Here is a 26,535-nt window from a genome sequence, read left to right as displayed (position 1 = left end):
TTTTGTTGGAGACCTCTGTGTTTACAGTTAAATCTCCTTTAATATACAGGAAGACAACTGCTTGAGATAAAGATATCAACACTGAGTACCTTTAAGTAACTTATTACTTGCAACTTTGCCTTTTTTAATGTATTTTAAAATCACTATTTGAAAAGTCAACCAATAAATGCAAAGAACTATTGTTAAAACAGACTACACAAAATAAATATTACAATATTAGTTTGAGAAACTAACTGTCACGAGGGCTTCAGATTGACGAAACAATACATAATAAAATAGTCGTGTTGGACAGTCTCTGCCAGAAGTACATTGCCCAAGAAGTATCAGTTCCAAAAATGTCAAGGCCTCAGGGCTGGCACCCCGTACCCAAGCATCTAATAAAAATAACTTATGAGTACCCCGACACTGTGCAGCCATACAGGAAAGACTGGAAACAGCGGGGAGGAACAAACTTGTGGTGAGCAGTTTGGAGTGATTGCTGAAGATATAGCTATGATAGTAACAGTTCTACCAAACCAGGAGAAACTCCTCCTGATACAACCCTGCTCTTCATGAATGAATTTGTATGAACACTATATTGGGTGTTTAAAAAACGGAAGCATCATCTGCAGTCTTTTCAATTCTATAAGCTATTCTTGTATTGATAATACAAAGCAGTTAACCCTTTAAAATTCCGTATTGGATCTTAGCTTGAAACTACTGGTTCTTTTTAGATGGCCAAACTAATGAAATTTATCACTATCCTTAACTTTTATTTGATATTCTTTAGAAGATCAGACTGACTTTTTTTTCTTTTTTAGCTGTGGTGGATGCCAGGTATCCACCAAAGCTGTGCTATCACATCCCTCCTCAGCTGGGCAGAGGAAAGAAAACAGGGACATAAATGAAGCTTCAGCTTCTCTCAGAAGCCATCCCTGTAGCCCCCCAGCTACCAAAACCTTGCCATACAGACACAATACATGAGCTTAGAGGTCATTTATTACTTCCAGGATTTTTATGAATAGTGTTACAGAGACTAAAGCATCCAAGCAGGCACATGTACTTCCAGGATCCCAAAATACCTTATGTCCCCATTGGCTATGTTTCTTTGTTTTAGCTGACTTGTTCTGTTTCTGTGTTGTGTTTCTTCAGCAAGTATATGTGCACTATGGCTGAAGGAAACAAAAGGCAATTTGCATATGAGAAAGGGTACCTTTTTGCTGTTGTTGAAATGGCACAGTCGTCTTAATTTTGTAGTTTATGTAGCATTTATAGATTAATGCAAAATATTTGACACTACAAAAGAAATGCCTTTGAGATGAAACAGACTTCTGTGAGGTTCATGCACAGTGGAAAGTATCTGTATGATCTTTGCCATGGGTGAGGAAATTCTGCTCCAAAACAGTATGGGTTGAGACATGAATTTAATTGCTCATTTTCTACTGTCCCTTCTAAGACCAGGAAGGAGTCCTATGAATACAAGTACATCATTATTCACTTATCACCAAAAGGCTGCATGGGGGGCCAAATTTCATGGATTTGTCTTTTTCATAGTTTTGTTTTCTTAATGCATATAACAGCATGGGTTTTTTTTAACATGCACACAAATATGGGGTCTTAAAGTGTGCTTTTGGGCAGTTCATATTTGGTTTAGGGTGTGCTGCTTCATTATTTAATAAACTTTTTTTAAAAAAAAGCAAACAACAAACAAGTATCTTCCATATGTATCTGTTGTCTCTTTAGGTTGGGATTATATCGTGAAGCTGAAAAACAATTTAAGTCAGCTCTCAAGCAGCAGGACATGGTTGATACAATCTTGTATTTGGCAAAAGTAAGTCACAGATTTTCTTGTTTAAGAATGAAGTGAAATTCCAAACTATGCCTGAGAGTCCATACAGCACAAGAGCTCAGTATTGAACTTGATACACCATTGTGTTTAGAAGTATATGCTCTCCTGTCACTACCAGGAGTCATTCTGCAAATACATAAAATCACAGAATCGGAACGGTTTGGGTTGGAAGGGACGCCAAATATCATCTGGTTCCAACCCCTCTGCCATGGGCAGGGATACCTTCCACTAGGCCAGGTTGCTCAGAGCTCCATCCAACCTGGCCTTGAACACTTCACGGATGGGGCACACACAGTTTCTCTGGGTGCTCCCTATCCTCACAGTAAGGAATTTATTCCTCCTATCTAATCTAAACCTACCCTCTTTCAGTTTGAAGCCATTCCCCCTTGTCCTGTCACTCCAGGCCCTTGTCCCTTGTAAGAGATCTCTCTCCACCTTTCTTGTAGGCTCCCATCATATATGGGAAGGCTGCAATTAGGTGACCCTGAAGCCTTCTCTTTCCCAGGCTAAACAATCCCAACTCTGTTAGCCTTTCCTCATAGGAGAAGTGCTCCATCCCTCTAATCATCTTGGTGGCCCACCTCTGGACTTGCTCCATGAGCTACACAGAATGGTTAAATTGGCAGAGTAATTAGATTAACAAAGCAATTTGTTGTGGGAGATATGCATCCCCCCGCATCATTACTAGCTCAAACAGGAGCTGTATTTGAACCTCCACCTCTCACTCCACAGACCAGCTCACTCAAGTATAAAACATTGCACAACATGATTTAATGACTGTCAGTGGACAGGCAATAGAGTAAGGCACTGAGGTGCGGTTCAGTCTGACAGAACTGGAAAGATAAGACTTGAGTTAAGCAGCCATTAAAAAATAATAGGATTGCATCCAGTTGTGTTGTGAACAGACTGATACTACTGTACTGGTTAGTTTTGTTTATATTCATTATTGCAACAGCTATCTGGGTTTTAAAAAATATTTCTTTGAAAGCTGTCTCTCCCTTGAAATGTGATTTATTAAAAGATAAAAGAAAAATAAAAAAATTAGGAGTATTTAAAGAAGCCAGGACTGCTGAGAAGTTAAAAAGTATTTCATGACCTAGCAGAGTTAGAAATAGGATATTTTAATAAGAGATAAGAGAGATACCAAAAAGAAAATGGAGCCATTCTGCTTATCCATCTGTTTAGCATCTAAACCTTAATTACTATAGCTGTAGTACTCTTAGAAAGCAAGTCTCCCCAAAGCAACTGCAAGTAGATGGAAATTGTCCCACCATTTTTTCATTTCTTCTGCCACTTATCTAGATAGCATCTCTACAGACTGCAGAGATGTTGGACAGTGTGATATAACACTGGATATGGGAATTACGTAGTAGGGTACTGTGGCTGTGTGGTTTTAGCATCTGTAGTGAGTGGTTCTTTGGAGTGAACCTCCAGATAAAGCAATAGAACAGATTTGAGTCATTAATACTCAAAAAATGTACTTCATAAACAAATATAAAAATATAAAAAAGGAGTAGATCTAGGGCAGTTACCCCTTTCCTGATGTAATTAGTGCAGTTCTAGTCTATTAAGTACCATGCCCTCCAAACCCCTCACTCTTTTATTGCTTTTCACAAGAAGACATTAGTTTTCTAGTTTAATACAGGAAATGCAAGTGACATTAGCAGAATGAGTGTAAAAAATACCTGTATTTTTTCCTTTTTGCTAATGATCAACTTGAAATGGCAGTCCCTTTGCTTGGAAGTCACTCACAGTCGGCAGCTCTTTCACAATTAAGAATGTCATTGAGTGGTCATAGGAAAGAATTCTTTGCAAATATCTGCAGCAGTATATATCTATAGGGTTGCAAAAAAAGGATCTATGATTTTGGTTGTTGGCAGTCAGAATTCCATGAAGCTCAAGGGCAAAAGCAGAAACCACATTTGGAGGTTTCTCAAGTGTTCAGTTAACACTGATATTTTTCTTACATTTAATCACAAAATGTTTGTATCAGGATACTAGTCACAGATTCTTTTCCTTTTTTAGTAGCATCAAGTATTAGCACTAATTAATGTAATATTTCTCCAACAGAATCATTCAGAACCCTTTTCCACTCAGTGGAATACAAATTAATCATTCTAGCCATCTAGTTTCCCAAAGCATATGTGCAGGGGTTTTCCCTTTGCTGTAGCTCTATTTACCATACCCCACAACAGGAGGCCTTTACAGTTACCTTCTCAGATAGCTGCAGGGGTGGTCTCTGTCAACACATTGCAACACATTGGAGTCCAATTCTCACACAGTTATTATCCACATTACACATTTTCATAATCAACACAGAAGCCAAAATCACAGAGGCGAAACTGCCCTCTTTCTGTAGGATTTTATTGTTTGTGATGAGAGGTTGGTAGAGTACTAAGGAAACTTGAAAGTGTCACTGCTCTGTGCAGTGCAGTCTTATTTGACTAAGTAAAACATTTTGGTATTCCAGCACTACCCACCTGAAGATCCAGTTCTTTCCAGCCTAAACACAATTTTTTAAAAATATATTAAACAGGGCAATATTCAAGGTGATACCTTTGCCTCAGTGTCAAAGTATATTATTTTGATATGATAATAAATAACTAGGTTTTTTTTTAGTAGTAATGTTCAAATTAATTAATAATGTATAGATGGTATGTATGTAAATTTAATTATTTTAAATAAAGCTATTTTATCTTCATTACGTAGATTTAGTCAGTATTCACTCCATTATTTTCCCAGTATTATTCATCATTTCAGCTAATGGTTTATTGCATGAATGGAGGTGTCATCCCTTTTATTTCTCTCCCAAGTTAAACAGCAGTATAGGTATAAAAATCAGACATTTAACATGTATATACACTTTTTATTTGCTTAGGTGTATTTGCGCTTGGATCAGCCTGTAACAGCTTTGAACCTTTTCAAGCAAGGGTTAGATCGCTTTCCTGGAGAAGTGACTCTTATTTGTGGAATTGCCAGAATCTACGAGGTATGCACCCCCTATACAATCCTTATAGTGGCCAAAGGTATGTGCTTGAGGTAGAAAAAAGAGCCACTAGTTGAATATAACTGTGAGATCCCATTTACCCTTGGCATGCAGAATCAAGTCCACATTGAGCCAAGTGGTCCAGATGCTGTCCATGTAGTTGAGGCTAGTTTATATATGTTTCATCATACTAAAACTGCTCAAGTCACCAACAACCTGCTAGCAGAATCAATCAGCAAAATAGTTTACTCATCAATGTTGCTTTTATTTGCACTAAAGTGTTACCATTAGTTTCTTAAGCCAGTGAGAACAGTTGAAATGTGAATGTTTTTCAGTTAGGAAGCAGATGTCATTTTAAGTAGGATTTGTTTTAAAGTAGTTTTGTTTTAGCTTGGTAACCATGCATTTTGTGTTTTAAAAGTGTGTATTTTCATGTCAAACAGTGGACTTATTATCGTTTTTCACTGAAAGTTGGTAGTGATGCTATTCCAGAACAAATGTTTTAAACAAAGTCATGAATTTATGTTTTTTTTATCTACTTTCATACTTGGCATTCAATCCTGTTCTCATCATTCTCATCTAACCCCTAAGCTTTAATCCATTTTCATATTTAATCCTTTGTGTCCTTCAGCAAGGAAGAAAACAGCTGCATAATTTTTGGAGGCTTTTCTTTCTGAATTGTTAAACAGTTATTAATATGGATATTATTTTACCAAACCATATATAACATTGCATAACCCTTTAAGGAATTATTAAGGAGCAACATATAGTTGATAGGATCTGGTTTTGCACTGACACCTGATTGCAGGATTATAGCTTCATTAGCAAAGATTTGTACTGCAACACAGGGCTGTTCTCATTACATAGATTCCCAGGTGGAATATGTGCATCAGCCATCTTAATCAGAGCTTTTCTTCCCTATCGCTAACTTTTTACAGTAAGAAGAGCTGTAGAGGTTTTTTGGTTTAAAAAACCCCATAATTTTTAAAGAGACTGCTTTAGTACTATCTCCTTTAATCACAAAAAATCCATTTTTTTAATAGCTAAATACACTGCTGAAGTTAAACAAATGCTTATTCTTTAGTTATGTTGAGAGCACAGTGTATCTACAGCACACAGGTACAAGTTATTCCTTTTCAAACACAGAAATGAGCTTGATCTTTTTTCTGGTGTGGGACAGAGTTCTCTGGACCTTGCACTCATAAGAAACAGTGTGCCATCATTTACAGCAATGAGTTCACCCTAATTTGTCCTCCAAGTAGCACACATCCAAGCATATATTTTTATACAATATAGTTCTCTTAACTGGCATATCCTAGGTAGTACAAATTTTGGTAAATTCATGATTCCTGTTTACAAAGACACATAATAATTCTTTATATGCAATTATATTCTCATTTTTGTACAGAGTAATTCATGAGTTGATTTACAAAGCATTGAAAAGAATTGAGACATTGACTGGGGAAGTAAGTGTATTCTGTGTTACCATACTGGGAAACTGACTGCACAGTTCTGTGTATCACAGGCATTGGGCAAGAAGTGGCAGGTGCTTATTGCATGTGTGTGGTGGGGTGACCCTGGCTGGATGCCAGGTGCCCACCAAAGCCACTCTATCACTCCCCTCTACATCTGGACAGAAGAGAGAAAATAAAATGAAAAGCTCATGAGTTAAGGACAGGAAAAGATCAGTCACCAATTACTGTCACAGAAAAAAGAGACTTGGCTTGGGGATATTACTTGAATTTGTTACCAATCAAAATCAGAGCAGGATAATGAGAAGTAAAACAAATCTTAAAAATACCTTCCCCCCATCCCTCCCTCCTTTCCAGTCTCTCCCTCCTCCCTCCTCAGTGGTGCAGGGAGATGGGGAATGGGGGTTACATCTCATGGGTTGAGCACAGAGGGTAATAGTGAATAGGGTAACATCAGAATGGTGACCTGTCAGTAGTGGAGTTCCACAGGGCTCCATCTTGGGCCCTGTGCTCTTCAACATCATAAATGGCTTGGATGCAGGACGGGAAGGGATACTAAGCAAGTTTGCAGATGACACAAAACTGGGAGGAGGTGTTGACTCCCTCAGAGGCAGGGAGGCCCTGCAGAGAGACCTTGACAAATTACAGGACTGGGCAATCCCCAACCATAAGAAGTTCAGCAAGGGAAGGTCTCAGATTCTGCACTTGGGATGGGACAACCCTATATATTTGTACAGACTGGGGAATGAGATGCTGGAAAGCAGTGCCACAGAAAGGGACCTGGGGGTCCTGGTCGATGGCAAGTTGAATATGAGTCAGCAGTGCCCTGACAGCCAGGAGGGCCAACCATGTCCTGGGGGGCATCAGGCAAAGCATCACCAGCCGGTTGAGGGAAGGGATTGTCCTGCTCTGCTCTGCACTGGGGCAGCCTCACCTTGAATATTGTGTGCAGTTTTGGGTGCCACAATATGGGAAAGTTATTAGAGAGCGTCCAGAGGAGGGCAATGAAGATGGTGAAGAGCCCTGAGGGGAAGCCGTAGGAGGAGCAGCTGAGGTCGCTTGGTCTGTTCAGTCTGCAGAAGAAGAGACTGAGGAGAGACCTCATTGCACTCTTCAACTTCCTTGTGAGGGGAAGAGGAGTGGCAGGCACTGATCTTTTCTCTATGGTGACCAGTGACAGGACCCAAGGGAAAGGCTGGATTTTTGTCAGGGGATGTTAGGCTGGATATTAGAAAAAGGTTCTTCACTCAGAGGGTGGCTGGGTACTGGAACAGGCTCCCCAGGGAAGTGGTCACAGCAGCAAGCCTGACAGGAGTTCAAGAAGTGTTTAGATGATACTCCTTGTGGGTCCCTTCCAACTCAACATGTTCTGTTATTTTGTGATTCTGTACAGGACATAGGTAAAGCACTCAGTAGATTGACATTTTAATAAGTTCCATGATAAAAATAGATGATAAGCAGTAGAAGTAATTGGAATTTTTGTCCAATTGTATAGGAAATGAACAATATCTCCTCAGCTGCAGAATACTATAAAGACGTCCTAAAACAAGACAATACTCACGTGGAAGCCATTGCATGCATTGGCAGTAACCATTTTTATTCAGACCAGCCCGAGATAGCTCTGCGGTTTTACAGGTATCTACACTTGTGGAGAGGGAGGGAGGGGAACTAAATGCATGGGAAGGTAATATAAGGGGTTGAATTTTGTATTGCTGATAGCAAAAACAAATTAGGAAAATTGTCATGGGAGGATGACTGAGCATTTGGACAAATATCACCATAAAACTAGCTTACCAACTTATGTATCTTCTCATCCAATGATAATTACATCACTCTCTGAAAAATTTGTCATCATTACATGAGAAGTATATAGAAGTATCAACAAAGATTATCAAAACAGTTATTCAACTAATACACAAGTAAAGTTCTTTCACAGCATGAGGCAGTTTGAGAACAGTGGATCTTACTTTTGGCTTCAGTTGCATCCAAGAGGCATAAGGACTTCCTATTTAGCCCTTTGAAAAAGAGTAATCTTGAAAAACTTCACCTGAAGTGACCAGGAGTTCTGACCACAAAATCCTTGACCTGAATGTGGGCTGGGCTTCCTGCATGTTTTACTGAAAGCAGTAAAAAGATAGTGTTAAATACTGGTGCTTGCTTTTTATTTCGGTTCAGTCAAGAGTGCAAAGGAGCCTGACTCATGTTCTTGAGTCTAATAGCAAATTAAGTCAATAAAAGCACTTCCATCTCATTTCTGTTGGACCTGAGCTCTTTTATGTGTTAGGTTAAAGAACTCACAGTCATGCTGCAGACAACAGCCCTTTTTCTCTGGCCCTCAAAGCATTTCTGTTTTTTCTATAAATATTAGCCGAATTTTTATATCTCCATTCTAAAAGACACACCAAACAACATCAATTTGAATCAAAATCTGAGTTATACTTTATATGTATGATTAATGTAGATTCACATCTAGATGTACTGTTACTAATTAAAGCAGCACTGAAGGATAGGAATCAAGCAAAAAATTGAAGTCTGAATAGTTATAAAAAGCAACTGCAACGAATTATAGCTTGATTGAGGTCAAGGGATTGGAAAGAGGAAATGGAGAAAGTCTGTGTCCAGCTCTGTCTTACAGTAAAGTCAGATCATGTGACTCAGTCAAAAAGACAGAAGTTACTAATTTACACAGACTGTTTTGCACAACTTTGATTCTAATAAAAAATACGCTGCACTACCCTTCATGAAACTACCAAGTGTAAGAGTATAACACTTGTTTTTTACACCCTCTCAGAACAGGGAGAAAGTAGGAGAGAACTTTGTCTTTTAGAGTAGAACTCTTATTTGAAATTAATCAAAAAAATAAATGAAACAAATATTTTCTTTCAATCTAGACGGCTCCTGCAGATGGGTGTTTATAACTGCCAGCTCTTTAACAATCTGGGCCTCTGTTGCTTCTATGCCCAGCAATATGATATGACACTATCTTCATTTGAACGGGCACTGTTTTTGGCTGAAAATGAGGAGGAAACAGCAGATGTGTGGTACAACCTGGGACATGTGGCTGTGGTATGAAAAATATTAACAATCTTTCCAAATAAATACAATTGGAAAAAAAAAGTAAAAAAAATAACTAGGAAGGAGTCATTTCCCTACTTGGAAATACAAAACCCAATAGTGTACAGAATAAAGTCCAGTACAGATGGAATTTTTTTGCACTTCAGCAGAGAAGAAGCAGCAAAAGAAAAAAACCTCTCCACAGAATGTGGCTTTAGCCTGCTAAAAGATGCTCACTCCCCACTGCCTTTAACCTTCCCATCTTTCTAAAAAAATTGCAACATGTACCTGCCTTTGAAGGCCTTGGCTACAGTACAAGATAATCTAACAAAAAAAAATTTAATTCAAGATATTTTTCTGGGAGCTGTGTTACATGGAGCATTAGATCGATTCTGTTGTCATAAAAATACACATTCAGCAGCAAGTAGCCAGCACTAAAGCACTGAGTATGTCATAGTTGAGAAAGCCCATTCCTCTGTCTCAGAGGCACCTATAGAAGTATTGTATAAACATGTGATAAACTTTGTTAAATTTCTACACAAATTTTCATTCTTTGCCCATTTTTGCAGGTGTTTTTCCAGAAGTTGTGTTAGATTTCTCTTTAGCTGCATACCCAGAATAAGTTTACTGAATAAAGTTTTTGACAGCTTTCTAATGTGAATTGTCTTCAGATGATTTCTGATAATGATTTAACTTGAGTCAGAGAGACTCAAGCTGTTCATCTTGCTTGTATTGCAACTGGGATAAACACAGTCATTTGAAATTTGAACTGATATGCCGGTATTTTTTAGCATTTGTCACTTTTGATGTTTAACCTGATGCTTTATCAGTGTTGTTCATAACACTGAAGTACTGATCAGCCACTCCATCCAAGAAATGAATCTCCCTTAATTTTTATCTTCTTTTTTAAAATATGTGTACAGACAGAGAGGCAAGATGACTTCCTCTCTGGAGACATCTTACCCTGCTATAGACAGATACCATAGTCTTTAGAAAACACTTCAGTCATCTAGAAGTTAAATTAGATGAAGTGAATATCCCTTGGGGCATGAAATTATTCTATCTAGAGAAAGAATGAGAAAAAAATGAGAGGGTCTGGGAAGAAAGCACATATGCTTCTGATCAGCATGTTTTTATTGTAATTTGCATTCCTTGTTAGTACATATGGGTGAAAAGATACTACAGACAACAAAACAGATGCATGGTGTTTCCAATCTTTTCACACATTAAAACACAGTCTTACTTGTAGGGAATAGGAGACCTGAATTTGGCTTACCAGTGTTTCAAGCTAACGTTAGTCAACAATAACGACTATGCAGAAGCTTACAACAACTTGGCTGTGCTGGAAATGCGAAAAGGTCACATTGAACAGGTCAGTGTTGAATCTCAGCCTAAGCAGAATGCTTAATTTGGCCCTGTGGTATTTAACAAACATGTCATTTCTCTGAGGTTGAGGTATCATATGAATGTCTAACTTACTGTTACAGGCAGAAAACCTGGATAATTGTTATGCATGTTTCACTGTAACTTCCATGTTGTCATGCTGTCTCCCATTAAACTGCTCATTCTTAGGCTTATCCAAATGGATCATCAAAGACAAGCAAGCTTTACAGTTGCTTTGCAGTTTTTGAGATTTTTTTTTCAAGTTGTGGAAGTTGTGATTGCTAATAACTAGCACTGCAGAACCTTTCCATTGGAATCACTTCCTGTCTACTTTAGTTTTTGGCTTAAAATTTTCAATGTACTTCTTGTATCACATCTATTAATTAAAAATCAGGATCATCATGGCAATAAGTTGTACCAAGAAGAATAAAAAAAGTGAAGATATTTTGCTTATCTTGGATTTTGTTTCACAATGTTCTTTCTTAAGTACTGTTACATGAACTCAGATGTTTCAGATTTAGGGAGTTTTAATAGATTATTAACTTTGCCTTCTCAAACAGTTTACAGATACTTTTCTTTTTAAAAATTTTGGTTTCTTCCCTGCTAAGTTCTCCATGTTCTAGTAGAAGCATTCACAAGTTGACCTTAATTTTGTATTGGATTTACAGCATGAAAATATACACCCTGATACTTAATTTCTTTTACTTTTGTATGCCACTATTTTACTAGTCAGGGAAAAAAAACTGATTTTATTAAAAGTTTTGAATGTGAAAGCTGTCGCTTTTATGATAAAATTTATGTTTCCAGGGATGCTTAAGACAGTACTGTCAGAGACAACAGATAAATACAGTCGCATGTTCTTTAAATAGTTGTTTTTATTTAATATACCTAATATATTCTCTTCAGTGTTTAAAATTGAATTGCTTTGCTGAGTATGTCTCAATATGATTTTTTCTGACTCAGCCAAGAGTCTTTATTAATTTCAATGCTATTCAACTGTATTATGCCTACACTATTGGTGTAACCATGTTGAAAATGGCTTTCTTAGTAAATGCCTAGTAGAGAAAACATAGGATGATTTCTTTTAAGAATTATTCGTATTTCACTGTATTATTTTTTTATTTCTCTGTATAGGCGAGAGCTTTGCTGCAGACTGCTTCATCTTTAGCACCTCATATGTATGAGCCCCATTTCAATTTTGCCATACTCTCAGAGAAGGTAACGCACTGTCCTGTTCTTGTAATCTAAAAACTGAGTCTTGGTGAGGCAGGTGGGTTTTTATTGTTAGTACTGAGAATTCCAGATAGGAAAGACAAAAGAATACAGACTGCACAAACTCAAGGAAAATGTAAGTTATGTTCTCATTTTAATACCCAGAAGTGTGTCAAAGTAGTCATTCCAGTGTGCTTTTGAGAATAAATGAGGCCAACTAGCTATAAAGTAACTTTTTAATTGTCCAAATGCCTATAAGGTGAACAATTCGTTAACAATTCCATCTACAGTCTTTACAGTCATTGGCTTTTTCAGAATGTGAAGTGAAATAGTATAATATGATTTATCAGTAATTGTAGAAAAAATATCCTTTATTTATCCCACGATCTTACTGATCTCAAAAAGAAAGTCAGTTCTTCAGCTTTACAACCCCTGAATTTTTTGTGTTAATAATTTATTTCATACAGAGTGTCTAAGACACTGTATTAACAATGTGCAACATTCCTGTTAATAAGGAGAACTTGTATAAGTCCTTACATTTTTCACAAGAAAAAAATTGCTTCTTTGCTTGTGCCTACACTTTCAAGATTCTGTTATGATTCTGTGTTGTGTGGGCAGCTCAACTCCTACAAATACTAAAGTACACGCGTCAAGAAAGAACAACCCATTAATTTGTAAGCATATCCTCTCCACTGTGAAACGTAAGAGGGTTTTGAATAATTGCATATTTTACCTACCAATTAAGGAGTAAATCCTAGTCTGCAAATGTCTTGTTGCGTAGCTTTTGCACAAGGAACTCTCGTAGGTTATGGGAGAAGACAGACAGCCACATCAGCCAGGTGTTGATGCAGTGGGGTAATGCAATCCTTAGATTTGGTGTAAGGCCATGGTTTACAAAGCATGACTTAACTGGCCAGGGCCCTGGTTTCTTCTCCTTCAGAGAACTGTTGCTGCACTGAAGCTCTGCATTGACTGATACACAGGAACCTCCTTCTGACTCTGTCCATAACTCCTTCCTTTCCATCCAGGAGTTATCACTTTTACTAGATGTGTTCCCAAACATTTGAATTCTTTTTTGCTGAACACACTTTCTGAGATACTTTCCTTTTCATCCTTCCAAAAAATGATGGCTATTTAGGAAAAAAAATTAAGTTCCCTAAGCAGGGAACAATTACTTATAAAAACAGCAGAGGAGCAACATCAGTTCTCTAACATTGTGAGGAAGCAGGAAATCACGTGGAGTTGCAGTTTTTACAGATGCCTTATGGGTTGTGTTTTTGTCATATAGAGCACTTTTGTGAAGTTTAAAAGCAAAACTTCTGGTTTTTATTCCTCCTTACTTCAAGCTCTGGGCGTGGTGTGTACCTTGTCCATTCTCGAAGAAGTCGGGTAAAATGGGATATGTAAAGTTGCCGTCTTGAAGCATCCCTCCCATTAAAATCACGTCTGTCTGTTTCTTCTCATCCCTTGATGTAAAGGGGACATAATCCTGAGTTCAAAAGTCTGTATACTGACTCTGTTTGCTCTTAGGACCAGCTAGGTTTAAACATTTGTGAGCATCAGAAATGTACTGCACAGAATGCACAGAATACATGATGCAAACACTGCAGTGCTTGGATTTTCAAAAGTGTTTTGTGTTTTTCTTATAGGTTGGAGATCTTCAGAGGAGTTACACAGCTGCTCAGAAGTCAGAAGAAGCATTTCCAGGCCATGTTGATACACAGCAGCTCATCAAACAGTTAAAAGAGCATTTTGCTATGCTCTGATGAGCATGTTTTTTATTATGTAAGAACAGTTAGCCAGAGCAAATGTCCCAAACAGCATTTTGAAAATACCAGCTCAAAGTAGATGAACTATACTTAATGCATTCCTGTGGCAAAGCCTGTATTACTTTGAGTATCAGGAAAGGTTTAGATTTCAATTTCTTGTCATCTTAAAACATAACACTTATTAAAAGGCAGCTAGAACACATTGCAACTATATACACAAGAGATTACAGAAAAGGATTTTTTTTCTGACTTTTATGCAGAAAAAAAGTGGTTTTAAACATTCCCACGTGACAACCGGTCAAGTAGCAGGGTAAGAATACTTCCTACCTGGTCTTCAAACCTGGCTTTTGATAGTGTACTTTCTTACTGAATGTTAAGTTTTAAAAATAAAATACCTAAAAAGAATTTAAAATACATATGTAAAGCAGAAGTTCTTGTATTCCTTGTTGTATTCTTTGTGTATGAATTAAATAAATTCAGTTCATATGGTTTGTCTCATTTGTTTATGTAAGTTAAATTACATCCTTATTGCCATGAAAATCAGGGTCAGTAATCTTAACATACTTTGAAAGACTCCACAGAACTGGTACAAAATTGCATAAATGTATGTGGTTGTCCCTACCCAGGAGAGAGTTTATTGTGAATCTCAGTAAGGGAGAAGGGTATTTAGAAGCTTGTGGAGTTAAGAACTAATAGTTGAGAACAAGGCATTTGTGGGGTGATTACAGATGCTACCACATGAGCACTATTGCTAGACAAATATTTGGATCATCAAGAATACTACTAAAAACAGCAAATGAAGATCATACTTTGTGTTTTAAATAAAAGGAATAAACTTGCATGAATTCCCAACTTGACCTTTTTAAAAGACCTTTAAGAAATGTGGGATGTTAAGGCAATCTGAAATGGCACGTCCTGAAACAGACCTTCAAAATTTTTTCATGTTTCTCATATATTATGGGAGTCTCTTGCCTTAAGGAGCAACCCTAAACATCCTTAATAATGTTATGTCTTTCTTTTTACTACTTGTTACTTCTCTACCCTCATCTGTGTTTGTGTGTTGTAGCTGGAGAGCTTAGAGAAGTGTTCCCAGAGGTTCCCCTACAGAGCATTCTGTAGGTGACAGCTAGAAACACTGTCATTAACTGCTGCCACACAGTGTGAAATGCCAAAGCATTATTGGCTGAATAGATGCAGCATCTTTAATGGAAATTTTTTTTTGTCCACATCTTCATATTGTTGGAAATTCATCACAAACTAGTTAAAAGAGAATCTTAGTTATCAGTAATTTTCATTACTTAAGACTTTACTGCTGCTAAAAAAGGATGAAGTTATAAGGAAGTTCCATCCTTTGATCTACTGTATTTATGTCTTTCCAGCTGACATTGCTAAACTTAGGAAGCCACTAGAAAAGAAAATTTATCTTAGCAGTTTAAACACAACTGTCAAGAATTTTTGAATGTCATATTATTAACTCAGACTAATTTTAAAATTGCATAGTAAATGAGATTATTTGTATGTGAACTGGAACAGAAAGGAGTAACACAACTTTAATTTTTAATCTAATGTGGCAGTTCAATAGTTCCTCATAAGTGCTTATAAGATGCCACTTACTCTGATCACTGCTCAGGTTAATGATCTGAGTAACTGGTTTTTTTGGAAAACAGTACCCCTTAGTACATAGACTGGGCATGATTATTCTTTTAATATTGAGGAATGTATGGAGATTAAAAGAGAAAAGGCTCATGTATGGTAAAGAATCCTTTACATAATATGCTTGTGCAAATTAGAAATAAAACCCAAACCCAGCATACAAGCACAAGTTCTAAACAAGGATTAAAATCTTTTTATCACTGTACTGTGCATCATCTGCAAGCTATTCCAAATTTATCTTACGTGGTATATTTTGATTGCCCCAAAAGACAGCAGCTATTTGCCTTGTTGCCCCAAAGCAAGGGTCTGACAGTATATTTTTCATGACTAGCACATATACAAATGAAATCAAATGTGGTAATGAGTGGAGCACCACAGTGAAACAACAGATGAATCAGCAGGCTGTTTGTCAAGGAAGACTCTTTCAATTTTATTGTATGTTAATTTGGTGCGAGCTGCAGCAAACAGCTGAATGAGCAGACCCCGGGACAAACCACCTCTGGTTCATTGAGGACAGCAGAGCACAACACAACACGTTGGAATCCGTGTTCATCTCTGGAGTAGGATCGTGTCAGGGCAGTGTGACCTTAATATTGCAAGCAGGGTTTCTGTAACACAGCAACCATTTTTCCCCAAACGTGTAGCACAGCTCCAGGTATGTCCAGCCAGCATTTAAAAAATCTCTTCAGAGTAGAGAATAAAATACAAGGAAAAAAATAACACAATGTTTAATCTAGAGGGATGATAGTGTCCACAACAAAGCTGCCTGGAAGGAAGCTTAAAACAGATGGCTGGGGCATCTTGAAGTTTCTGTGTCCCTGCAGGAAAGGTCTGTACAGTTTATGGTTGTTACCATCAGTTCCATCCTTCTTTACCAGCCTTCTTGCTGGGGTCTTTCTTATGGATGAATCCAATTAAAAGTTGATAATGTAGGGTTAGGTTATTAAAGGAATTTGATTGTTCTGCTAGATGTTATAGCCACAGCACCAGCCACGAAACTGTTGCTGAAATTAATCAGAATTTGCAGTTAAGGGTTGTGGATCATTTTGGCTGCAAAAAGCATCCTCAGAAGTCATTGGGCAGGACAGAGTGAGTTTTCCATTAGATGCCAGTTCAGTCACTGTAAGACTTTGGATAATGATCCAATTTTGTTGCTGCTGATGGTGGGCTTTTTCTTTCGTTGCTTCCTGTCTTTGTAGGCTAGAGGGAGAGATTTTGGGGTCATTCAGTCTGATCTCTGATATGACATAGGCCTAAATTTTGATATTCAAGGCATATACAGACTTGTATCTCCAGTCACTCTCCAGTAGCATTTGAACTCCTGTGCTGATAAGATGGTGGCATTACTAATTTTCCTGAATAGGGGAGCTTTCAAAGTTAATGAGCGCTCAGGAGTTGCAAATGTTCGGAAGCATCAGTAAGAAGGTTCAGTCTGGAAGATACATCACCAGAGAAAGCAATTTTTGTTGAAAAACTATCAAGTAAACATACCCTGAATCATGCTGAGTAACTGAAGGATCTGTACAAGTACTATATTTGTGTTCTTTCTGTTGATTAGTTACAGCAATTGCATAGTGCACAGCCTTTTCCTTTCTTATATTTAGTTTATTAAAAGGTCACAAAGATTTAGCTGAAGAAGATTTCCTAGTTAGAGACTAGATCTTTATAGAATATGTAAAAAAAAAAATCAAATCTATGAGTTCATAGTAAAAAACTCTCTTCCCAACACATAGTGCATTATGTTAATTGTGTATAGGAATATATCAGCACACACAAATGTGGGGCTTTTCCCCGTTTCCTGTTTGCTTTTTGACATGTATTTCCAGTGAAACCAATTATATTGTTTCAAAAGTAAGTCTTGAAACCAATTAGAAATGAGACACAAGAAAATATAGCAGGATGCAAACCTTGCTCAGCACTATGGAAAGGGCAAAGTTGTTAAAAGCCAGGAAGCTCGGTTCCAGCAAGTAGACCCCCCCAACGGTGTCATCTCATTTTCAGCTTATTCAGTTTACATAACCATAAAGTAATTGCCAAGATTGTACATTTTAGCTTTGGTATCATTTTATACTACAACCAATTCCATGTATTTCCAAGTCTATATACTATAATAATGCCAAGAACCTTTAAAGCTATTGCACATGTTAACTAATTAATCCTTTCAAGCAATAAATTTAGATCATGCTAACCAAGGGTCATAAAACCTTCCATCGAGAGCCTCTGGTCTAATTGTGTATGAGTTACCACACAAAAGTCAATTTAGGAACATAACCTTTGACTGTTTTTGTTCCTGTGAACTACCATAAGCTAACAGCTCAGGGTTCACATAAAAACATAGTCTTCTAAAATATATGGTTACCGATTCTTTTTTTAATCAGTAGAACAAAAATGGATACATGTATCTGTACTAGCTTTCAAGGATGTAATTGTTAGTTCCTCAAGAGATATTGATGGGGGAGAACCAGTACAAAAACTTTGAAAGCTTCTGACTTCTGCCTGCAATCCTGTAATGTCTAATGACTTAAAATTCTATGTCATTACCAAGCATTTATTTATTATGGTATGAAATGGTAGCTACTAGGATAAACATTAGATTTGAAATTCAGTATAAGTCCTGGGAAGGCAGGCTAATAAGCAGAAGACCACATATACCAGAAATCTCTGCCGTATAATACATCGATATCATTACTGCCTATGTGCAAGACATTCACAGGTATCTTCAGATCAGGCAGTAGCTATAGACAGTGAAGGAAATAATTCTCCAAGACTACCTTAGACCCCAGTCTAACTGAACATGGGGAAAGGTGGGTGAAATGTGAGAGATCCTATTTTGCAGGGGTATATGTATATTAGCAAAAAATAATTAATATAATGGTAACTAAACATAATGTGGCTACTTATAGATGACTGATGTAATTTACACTTTTCAGCCTCACCTTTTATAGTCTTTATTATCTTTATTAGCAGATGTGTATGTATTTTTCAACTACTAATTTTTAAGCAAGTACAAGCAAAATTCAAAAACTTTCGAACTACTGGCATTATGTGACAAGTCTCATATGGTCTACCTGAATACAACATCATCTTTAAAAAAAAAGTTAGACATACTCAGCAATCTCAGAAAGTGGCTCTAATGAAGCTGAACCTTCAAGTGCTCCAATGCCTTTAAAATTAAAAAAAAAACCCACCACCAGGATATACACCTTTCTGCTTAGATCAAAACTTAAAATCCTTTAAACAAAGCCTAAGTAATGACAGATATTTGATTTTGAAGGGAAGAGAGAGTTGTCTCTTGGGGTAAACCATGTCACATCATCACTTGTAACTTCATACCATGTTATCTTGGTGAACGCTGTGCTGCAACATAAGCCAATAACATTGTAAAGTAACATACATTGTAAGCAAATTCCCTTCAGGCTAAATATCTGTCATTTCCAGGAAAACAAGGTAATTCAGGTACAAATCTCTTGAATGAGAAAGAATAGGAGAAAACCAGAAAAGTGTTATTTGGATTGGAAACAATATTTTAGTGTTATACTAAGAGACACCTTTGGGTGTCTTCCTATAGCAACATGGCCAACTTTGCCAACATTAGGTTGCAGTTCAATATCATTTATAACAATAAGCAAATGAACTTTACCCATACAAGTCTGTTCAAGCACCCTGAGGAAAAACAAATGTTCTTGTTACATGGGACTCTAAGATGTACATACTGTAAATAAATTCTCCTTTCTCCTCTGGAAGTCCCCCTTTAGCTCAGGTTTAAAATAGCACAGCAGGTATTTTAGGCTTCAAATATTTTGTGGTTTACAATAAATCTATTGGTCTTTAAGGGGTCCACAGAGTGCAGGGAAACATCCTGCTGCCATGCCCCTGGGAGCAGTGCCATCCTTGTCTTTGTGACCATGCATGTTTGAAAGTCAGCGCTAGACACAGTCATAACATTTTTCTGCCCCTTATGGAGGTCATAGCACCAGACATGCTGAGTTTAACGAATCTGTTTTAATAATATCAAAGGAACTAGATACAAGAAAAATGAGAGCTTCTTTAACGCTCTTTTTTCCACGCATATCCATAAGAGGTAGTCAGTGCTGTGCTTCCCACCAGTTGATTATACCTGTAGCAGAACAATTATTTTTTTCGTCAATCCTGATTTCAGGGATTTGTACCAATGTTTTCATCTCTACTTAGATGGTGAAACTGCTTAAAGTAGAGAAACAGTTTAGGTTGGATATTAGAAAAAGGTTCTTCACCCAAAGGGTGGTTGGGCACTGAAACACGCTCCCCAGGGAGGTGGTCACAGCACCAAGCCTGATGGAGCTCAACAAGCTTACAGATGATACTCTCAGGCACATGGTGTGACTCTTGGGCATGGTCCTGTGCATGGCTAGGAGTTGGACTCGATGATCCTTGTGCATATTCTGTATTATGTGATTCTGTGATAATAGCCCCTCATAGCTGCTGAGAAATAAGAACACTTTCAGGTTGAGTACATCTTACCGGGCAAGGAGAAGTCAACCATCCTGTGGTGCTCCTGGCTGCAGTCAAGAACTGCTCTCTTACATGAATAGGCTTCAATATGAATATAGCATCTCCGGGCAGATTTTGATTAAGCTTTAGGCAGCTAAAGATACACTTGATAAAGATCTCAACAGACAGCCCAGGACCTTTTTTGAAGTCTTGTCTTACCTTTGAAAGCAAGTTGTATAGAAGATGTGGATGCCCCAGTGCTTTGCATAGGTCCCAAAGGCTCAGAGGCCACTGCCACTTCCCATGACTGGTATACTGCTGCCACCAAGGGAAGGATAGAGATCTGTCCCCCCTTTCCTGGAGTTGCAGCCCAGCTGTGTGGCTGGAGCAGGGTGGCACATGACAGGCAGCTGATGTAAGAAATTTCTTCAGTTTTGGCAATAAGATGTGCAAAATTTGAGTTTTTCCCTTAAAAGTGAGCTGAAAGTGGGAATCATTCTGGGCCCTGTGAAATCCATCTCTGGATCAGACACTTGAGCTGAGATGCCAAGCAACCTGGGAATCATTAAGGAATGATAAGTATGGTTTCTCCTCTTTTCTCAGATTTTATGACCTAATTTCTTCTTTTCTCTCAGGATGTGTTCATCCTGCGTTGCTGCACTTGCACTCTCTGTGACTTCATGTTCTGTTTCCAGGCAGTTTGGTCTGTATCACCCCAAAAATATTCCTTTCCTCCTCCAGCTGCTGACTGTGTGAGCCTGGCTTTTTCCAAAGAAATTCATTCCTCAGACAAGCGTCAGTTCCATCCGCTTGAGCTGTCACTGTGCCAGGACCAGCTTTGCCACACAGCCACCAATAACTCTGGAAGTGGTTCAGATTTGCCATTTACTTGGAGAGAAACGAGAACAGTCCGTTTTGTCTGGGCTTTGGGTTTGTCCTGTGCATACATTTAGAAAGCAAATTAAATCTCATTTAATTGATTGTGCTGACTAACAGGAATTTCACCCTTTTCCAGCCTGATAACCTGTGTTTAATCTGATGTCCTTTTCCTGTGTTCTGGAGGTTGACAAGGTCACAACAGTAGACATGAGTAGTAGTTGATTTTATCAGTCTCCGCTGTCTCTTGCTGTAACACACTGGAAACTGCAGAACATTTAAAATTTCTAAAATTTCTATAATGTAGGGTGATGATAGAGTTTGCTTAGAGTAATCTTCCCTGAGTTCACAGCAGCCCTGTCAAATCACCCCTGCTAAGCACGAGACAAGTTATTTGGGCACCTTCCTGATCCATCTCCTCTGCAGTACGTTTCACTGCAGCAGAGCAGCTGCCCAGCCATGGAGCCCTCACAACCCACACGAGCTCTGGAAACTGGAGCTTCAATGTATTGTTCAGCTTTTAGAGCCACGGGGTGCTATTTTCCACAGAACATATTGGTATGTATGATTTACGTAGGGTTTCCCAGAAGTATTCCATGTCTGGTGAAGCCAAGGCATCCATTAAACTTTCTGTTTGGCAGCTCCCATGTCCCCTTACATTGTGGCATATTGTCTCTGTGATTTTATCCTTTTTGTCAGCTTCCTCCCTTAGTGCTGGCTGTCCAAAAGGAGCTAAAACATTGGTACAGGATGCAATTAAGTGCAGTAGCCTGCAAACATGCTAATGGGATGTAAAAGAGGGCTTGTATGAGCTAGGTCATGCAAACATGGCCACTGAGCTGCCAGTGAAGTAATGTTCATCCAGACTACCTAATGTTCCTCAAGAGGCAGCACAAATATTTCTGAGGATCAGTGAGGATACCTGAACCTTCAAGAACTGTGTAAGGCTCTCATGACAAGTTTTAGTCATATTTAATAAGGAATATCAGGCAGCAATCACATGTTGGGATCACAAAATCTGGTTGTCATTAGAAGAGAGGTCTAGAAAGGGAAGCACCTGCACCCCAGCCCCAGCTAATGCTCCAGCTTCAGCAAATTATACTTTTCCACGTCTCCATTTCCATACATGTAAAATAAGGCTATTGGAATTGTTGCTGCTATTATAATTATTAATTTTTTCATTTTTAGCATTTTCCATCAGCTGACCCCATTTTTCAGTGCTTGCACCCAGTGACCACTGAGGTTTTTGTATGAATACTCCTCCCTAAGCAATGGTGAGAGGCAGTGTGCAGAGGGGTGACAGGATTGAATTCTTAAAGGATTTTGTCTTTTATTTCCCTCAGTAAAACTCACAAGCACTGGGAATATAAAAGCTGTACAGGAAGCTGGAGCGCTGCAGGCGCGCTGGGCTCACAGTGCTTCTCCTCCTCTTGGACATAGGCAACATCTTCCCTCGCCTGCCGTCACCTCCCATTAATGTCAGGAAAGTTCACTTGCTGCAGCTTTTGCAAGCGCAAAGCTAATATGCTCGTGAGGAGGGAAAAGAGGTCGTTTGTTTGTCTAATAAGCTAATGCTAACATCACAAATGGCAAGTCAGGGTTCAGAAAATAGCAATATTTTTAAAATCATGCAGGAGGCCCTCTTCATTTTATTTATTCACGGAGCTTGAATCGACAGCTGTCCAGACAAAGATATTTAGAGAGAGCAAACAAAAAGGAGATTGTTCACCCTGGGCTCCAGATACAAATAGAGAAGGAAGAAGAAAATGTCAAATCTGCATAAACCCTGTATGGTTCCCTGATGGGTGTAAAAATACCTCTTTTGAATACCATCTTGTAACTCCAAAAAGTTGAAGTAACCTTTTCTTATTTTCAGCAAGTATTTCCCTTCTAATCCTAATGTCATGTTTCACTTCCTAAAACTACAATTAAATCCCAAACCCGTACCTCATTCTGTTGTTCAGATCTTACAACTGTTCTGTTTATTCATAAAATCATAAGTGTTTTCTTGCCATATCTTTATTACAAAATATGGAATATATAGTCTATTGTTCGCTCTGGAAATATGTAATGCAGAATGGCAAAATAATTGCTGGTAGTGTCAGAAAACTTCCAACAAGTGATTATTAATGATGAATTCTGATAAAGTAAATTAGATTGCTTCTAGTAAATGAGAAACAAATGTAAGAAAAGAGCATATTGCCCTAGAGGCAAAATGTGCTGCTCGGTAACTTCTGCTTTCATAGGGATATATGACTGTGTAAAGATACAAAACAGTTTTGTGTCAAAGAAATTATTTATATGGCCATTACTTGGCACAGACTTCCTCTCTTCATGCTCTTCCACATACACACAGAGATAAGAGTCAGCTGTTCACTAGATTATCAAGAATATCACAATAGTCATTTAAGCTTCAGAGAACTTAGGCTGGAACTCAGAGTTTCCTGCCTGACCAACCTTATCTCCTTTTATGACAAGGTCACCCCCTTAGTAGATGAGGGAAAGGTTGTGCATGTTGTCTAACTGGATTTCAGTAAAGCCTCTGACACCATTTCCCACAGCATTATCCTAGAGAAAATGGCAGCCCATGGCTTGGACAGGTGCACCCTTCACTGGGTAGAAAACTGGCTGGATACCTGAGCCCGAAGTGTGGTGGTGAATAGAGTCAAATCCAGCTGGCAGCAGGTCACAAGTAGTGTTCACCAGGGCTCAGTATTGGGGCCAGTGCTGTTTTTAACATCTATATTGATGATCTGGACAAGGGGATGGAGTGCACCCTCAATCAGCTTGGAGATGACCCCAAATTAGGTGGGAGTGTTGCTGGGGGGTAGGAAGGCTCTATAGAGAAATCTGGACAGGCTGGATTGATGAGCTGAGGACAACTAATGAGGTTCAATAAGGCCAAGTGCTGGGTCCTGCCCTTGGGTCACAACAACCCCATGCAGTGCTACAGGCCTGGGGCAGAGTAGCTTGAGAGCTACTTAACAGAAAGGGACTTGGAGTTTCTGGGTGACAGACAGGTGGATATGAACAAGAAGTGTGCCCAGTCAGCCAAGAAGGCCAATGACATTCTGGCCTGTATCAGAAATAACGTGACCAGCAGGACCAGGGCAGTGATTGCCCCGTGTACTTGGCGCTGGTGAGGCTGCACCTCAAACCCTGTGTTTACTTTTGGCCACTCACTACAAGAAAAATGTTGAGGTGCTGGAGTGTGTCCGGAGAAGGGTAACAAAGCTGGTGAAGGGTCTAGAAAACATGTTTTATGAGGAGTGGCTCAGTTCCCTATGAGAAACTGGGGTCTTTTAGTCTAGAGAACAGGCCAGGGAGGATGTCATCACTCTCTACAACTACCTGAAAGGAGGTTGTGGTAAGATGGTCTTGTCTCTTCTGCCATGTTTCAAGCAAAAGGACGAGAGGAAATGGCCATAAGTTACACCAGGGGAGGTTCAGATTATATATTTTAAAAAAAATTGTCTCTGAAAGTGGTTAAGCATTGGAATAAGTTCCCCAGGATGGTGGTGGGGTCACCATCTCTTGAAGAGTTCAAGTTGCCTCTGGATGTGGCATTTAGTTATATGGTTTAGGAGGGATTATGGTTGTGCTGAGTTGAAAGTTGGACTCAATGATCTTGAATGTCTCTTCCAACCTTGATGATTTTGTGATTCATATAATCCATTTTATGGGCAGTTCTTGTAGTATATTTAACAGTTAAATCAGTAGAAGACTGCAGGACAAGAGTTAACAAAATATTTCCTGTGAAAAGGATGATGTTTTGAGGAACTGATGTTGGAGACAACTTCCATGCATCTCTTGCCCAGTATAATCATAACAAGCCTCTGAAACAGCTTAAATAGTAGCAAAATGAGAAGAAAGAAACAAAATTTGTCAGGATCTATGTTTTCAGAGATTTAAAATATAACAGGTTCTTTCTACCTGCCTATTTATTTATCAAGAAAGCCCACCACTTTCTGGGGAATTGTTTTAAATGCAGAGGTTCACTGTCTCTTTGAAACATGATCTGATAAAACCCACAATTTTCGGAGAAGGGAAAAATGTTCACATTTAAAGTACAGTACCAAAAATAGCATTTTCTGCCTTCAGGATCTCACTGCTGCTCCCTGTGTGACACAGTGAGCAGGTGCAGAAGGCACCAACCACAGAAGACCTTCATCTGTGCAAGGACAGTGATGTAAGGAAAGGTTTAGATGTGTTGTTTCACATCTATTGATTGCTATTGCCTGATAAGGAACACAGTCATAGGATACCACAGGTACAGTGCAACTTGATTCAGAAATAAAATAAGGCTGAAAGCTGGGAAAAGAAAATATCTGCCATTTGCAAACACAAGCAGCACAGGGAAAAGGAGGGCAAGTCACATTCTCCTGCTTTCACGGGGCTCAGATTCTCTACCCATTACACTTCCCAAAATACTGCTTCCCACAACATTCTGCAATGCAGTCTACAAAAGTGGAAGTAATCTGGGCTGCACAGTTGACTTCAGCTCTGATAGAATACTCATGTTATGTGTAACGTTCCTGTTATTGTCAGTACGCCAGTAAATGTCATTGCCTTTTCTGGGAATATACCATGTCAGAAAATCATTTGGGGTAGGATTTTAATTTTCCATTGGGTTCAGCAGCAGCTGAATGCTTTCTTTGCTGCATGTCAGCAGATCAGACAAGTACAGCCCTTCTGCCTCCTGTCAGCACGTGGCACAACAGCTTCCAGTCTCGGCAGTTGCAGCTCCCCCATCCATGAGTTAAATCAGCATTTGTGTATTATGGCCTTTTTTTGCCTCTGCAGTGCAGCATTATGATTTTTCAGGTTTCAACAACAGTGACAGGAGCCCTCAACATCCTGTCACAGCACTGCTCTGTGAGATGTCTTTTTGGCAACTCCAAGTTTCAGGATGATGAGTTGAACAGCCTGATTCCCATGGAGTTAGGGGTGATGGGTCAGTATCTCAGTGAGTAAATCTGAAAAGCCCACTGGGCCAGACTCCAGCCTAATCCAGGACAGACAGACGGTCCCAGCTCCAGGAGCTAAAACCTTGAAAACCAGCCTGGATGCCTGCCCAGCTCACTTACCTGGTGGAGTACCTTTTGTGGAAAATTCCCTGGTGCTATTCAAGAGGGGTCTACATCACTTTAAACACTTCACATATCAATGTCTCAGCTCTTTGCTCATAAAAACAACATGGCATTGTTCCTTCACCTACGTGGAGTTGTGAAATTAATTATAAATGGCTTTGAGTTCATTATCTGAGAGGAGCTATAGAAGTGTGACTTATTTTTAATAATGCATAAGTAATAATTTATTTAACATTTCTCTGTACTCCTCATCAGGTTCCCAAACCTGACTGTACTTTCCTGCTCTGTCTGCAAGTTCTCTCGTGAAAGTTGACAATAAGCTTCAAACTTTTTTATTTTTTTTTAGGATAATGAGATACCATGTCTTAGTTATTAAAGTTGTGGCACCTGTTCTGTTAAAAAATAGGATATCAAGTTTAAATGGAACAGGATATGACAAGAAGTGAAAAGAATCAAACAACTACTTTGTAAACATAATCTGTTAAATCCAGTAACTAGAATTAGTCTTACTTCTCCACTGTGAGTTTATACTGTGATGTAGCACATTTGTTTCAGGGCCATGGAGTCTGGATGGAGCTAAATAGACAATTCAAACACTGAATGCTGTGTGCTGTGCTCTCTGCAAAATCAACCCGTGTTTCAAGAAGACACACAAAGACAGCAACTGTTTATTTAGGTGCCATTGAACTATACAAAAGGAAAATATTTTTCCAGGTATAAAAGAAACAAATAACTTGTCCTC

General features: G+C 38.7%; 1 protein-coding gene across 4 annotated transcripts in view; it reads left to right on the top strand.

The window, feature by feature from the left end:
* TTC8 (tetratricopeptide repeat domain 8) overlaps positions 1-14,193 on the top strand; it is a 47,621-nt gene extending 33,428 nt beyond the window's left edge. For 2 of the 4 annotated variants that reach the window (XM_027637996.1, XM_027637999.1), the window contains 7 exons: positions 1,723-1,810; positions 4,707-4,817; positions 7,782-7,921; positions 9,178-9,352; positions 10,590-10,712; positions 11,858-11,941; positions 13,585-14,193. In XM_027637996.1, coding sequence (XP_027493797.1) covers positions 1,723-1,810; positions 4,707-4,817; positions 7,782-7,921; positions 9,178-9,352; positions 10,590-10,712; positions 11,858-11,941; positions 13,585-13,701 — 838 coding nt within the window. In that variant the 3' untranslated portion in view covers positions 13,702-14,193. The remainder of the gene's footprint in view (positions 1-1,722; positions 1,811-4,706; positions 4,818-7,781; positions 7,922-9,177; positions 9,353-10,589; positions 10,713-11,857; positions 11,942-13,584) is intronic. The other 2 variants (XM_027637998.1, XM_027637997.1) reach the window with 1 other exon arrangement.
* The last annotated feature ends 12,342 nt before the right edge of the window (positions 14,194-26,535 follow it).

Source organism: Corapipo altera, unplaced genomic scaffold (assembly GCF_003945725.1).
Source record: "Corapipo altera isolate COAL_440 unplaced genomic scaffold, ASM394572v1 23, whole genome shotgun sequence".
NCBI lineage: Eukaryota > Metazoa > Chordata > Aves > Passeriformes > Pipridae > Corapipo > Corapipo altera.
The sequence above is the reverse complement of the archived record's forward strand: the minus strand, read 5'-3'. Positions and strand labels throughout refer to the sequence as shown.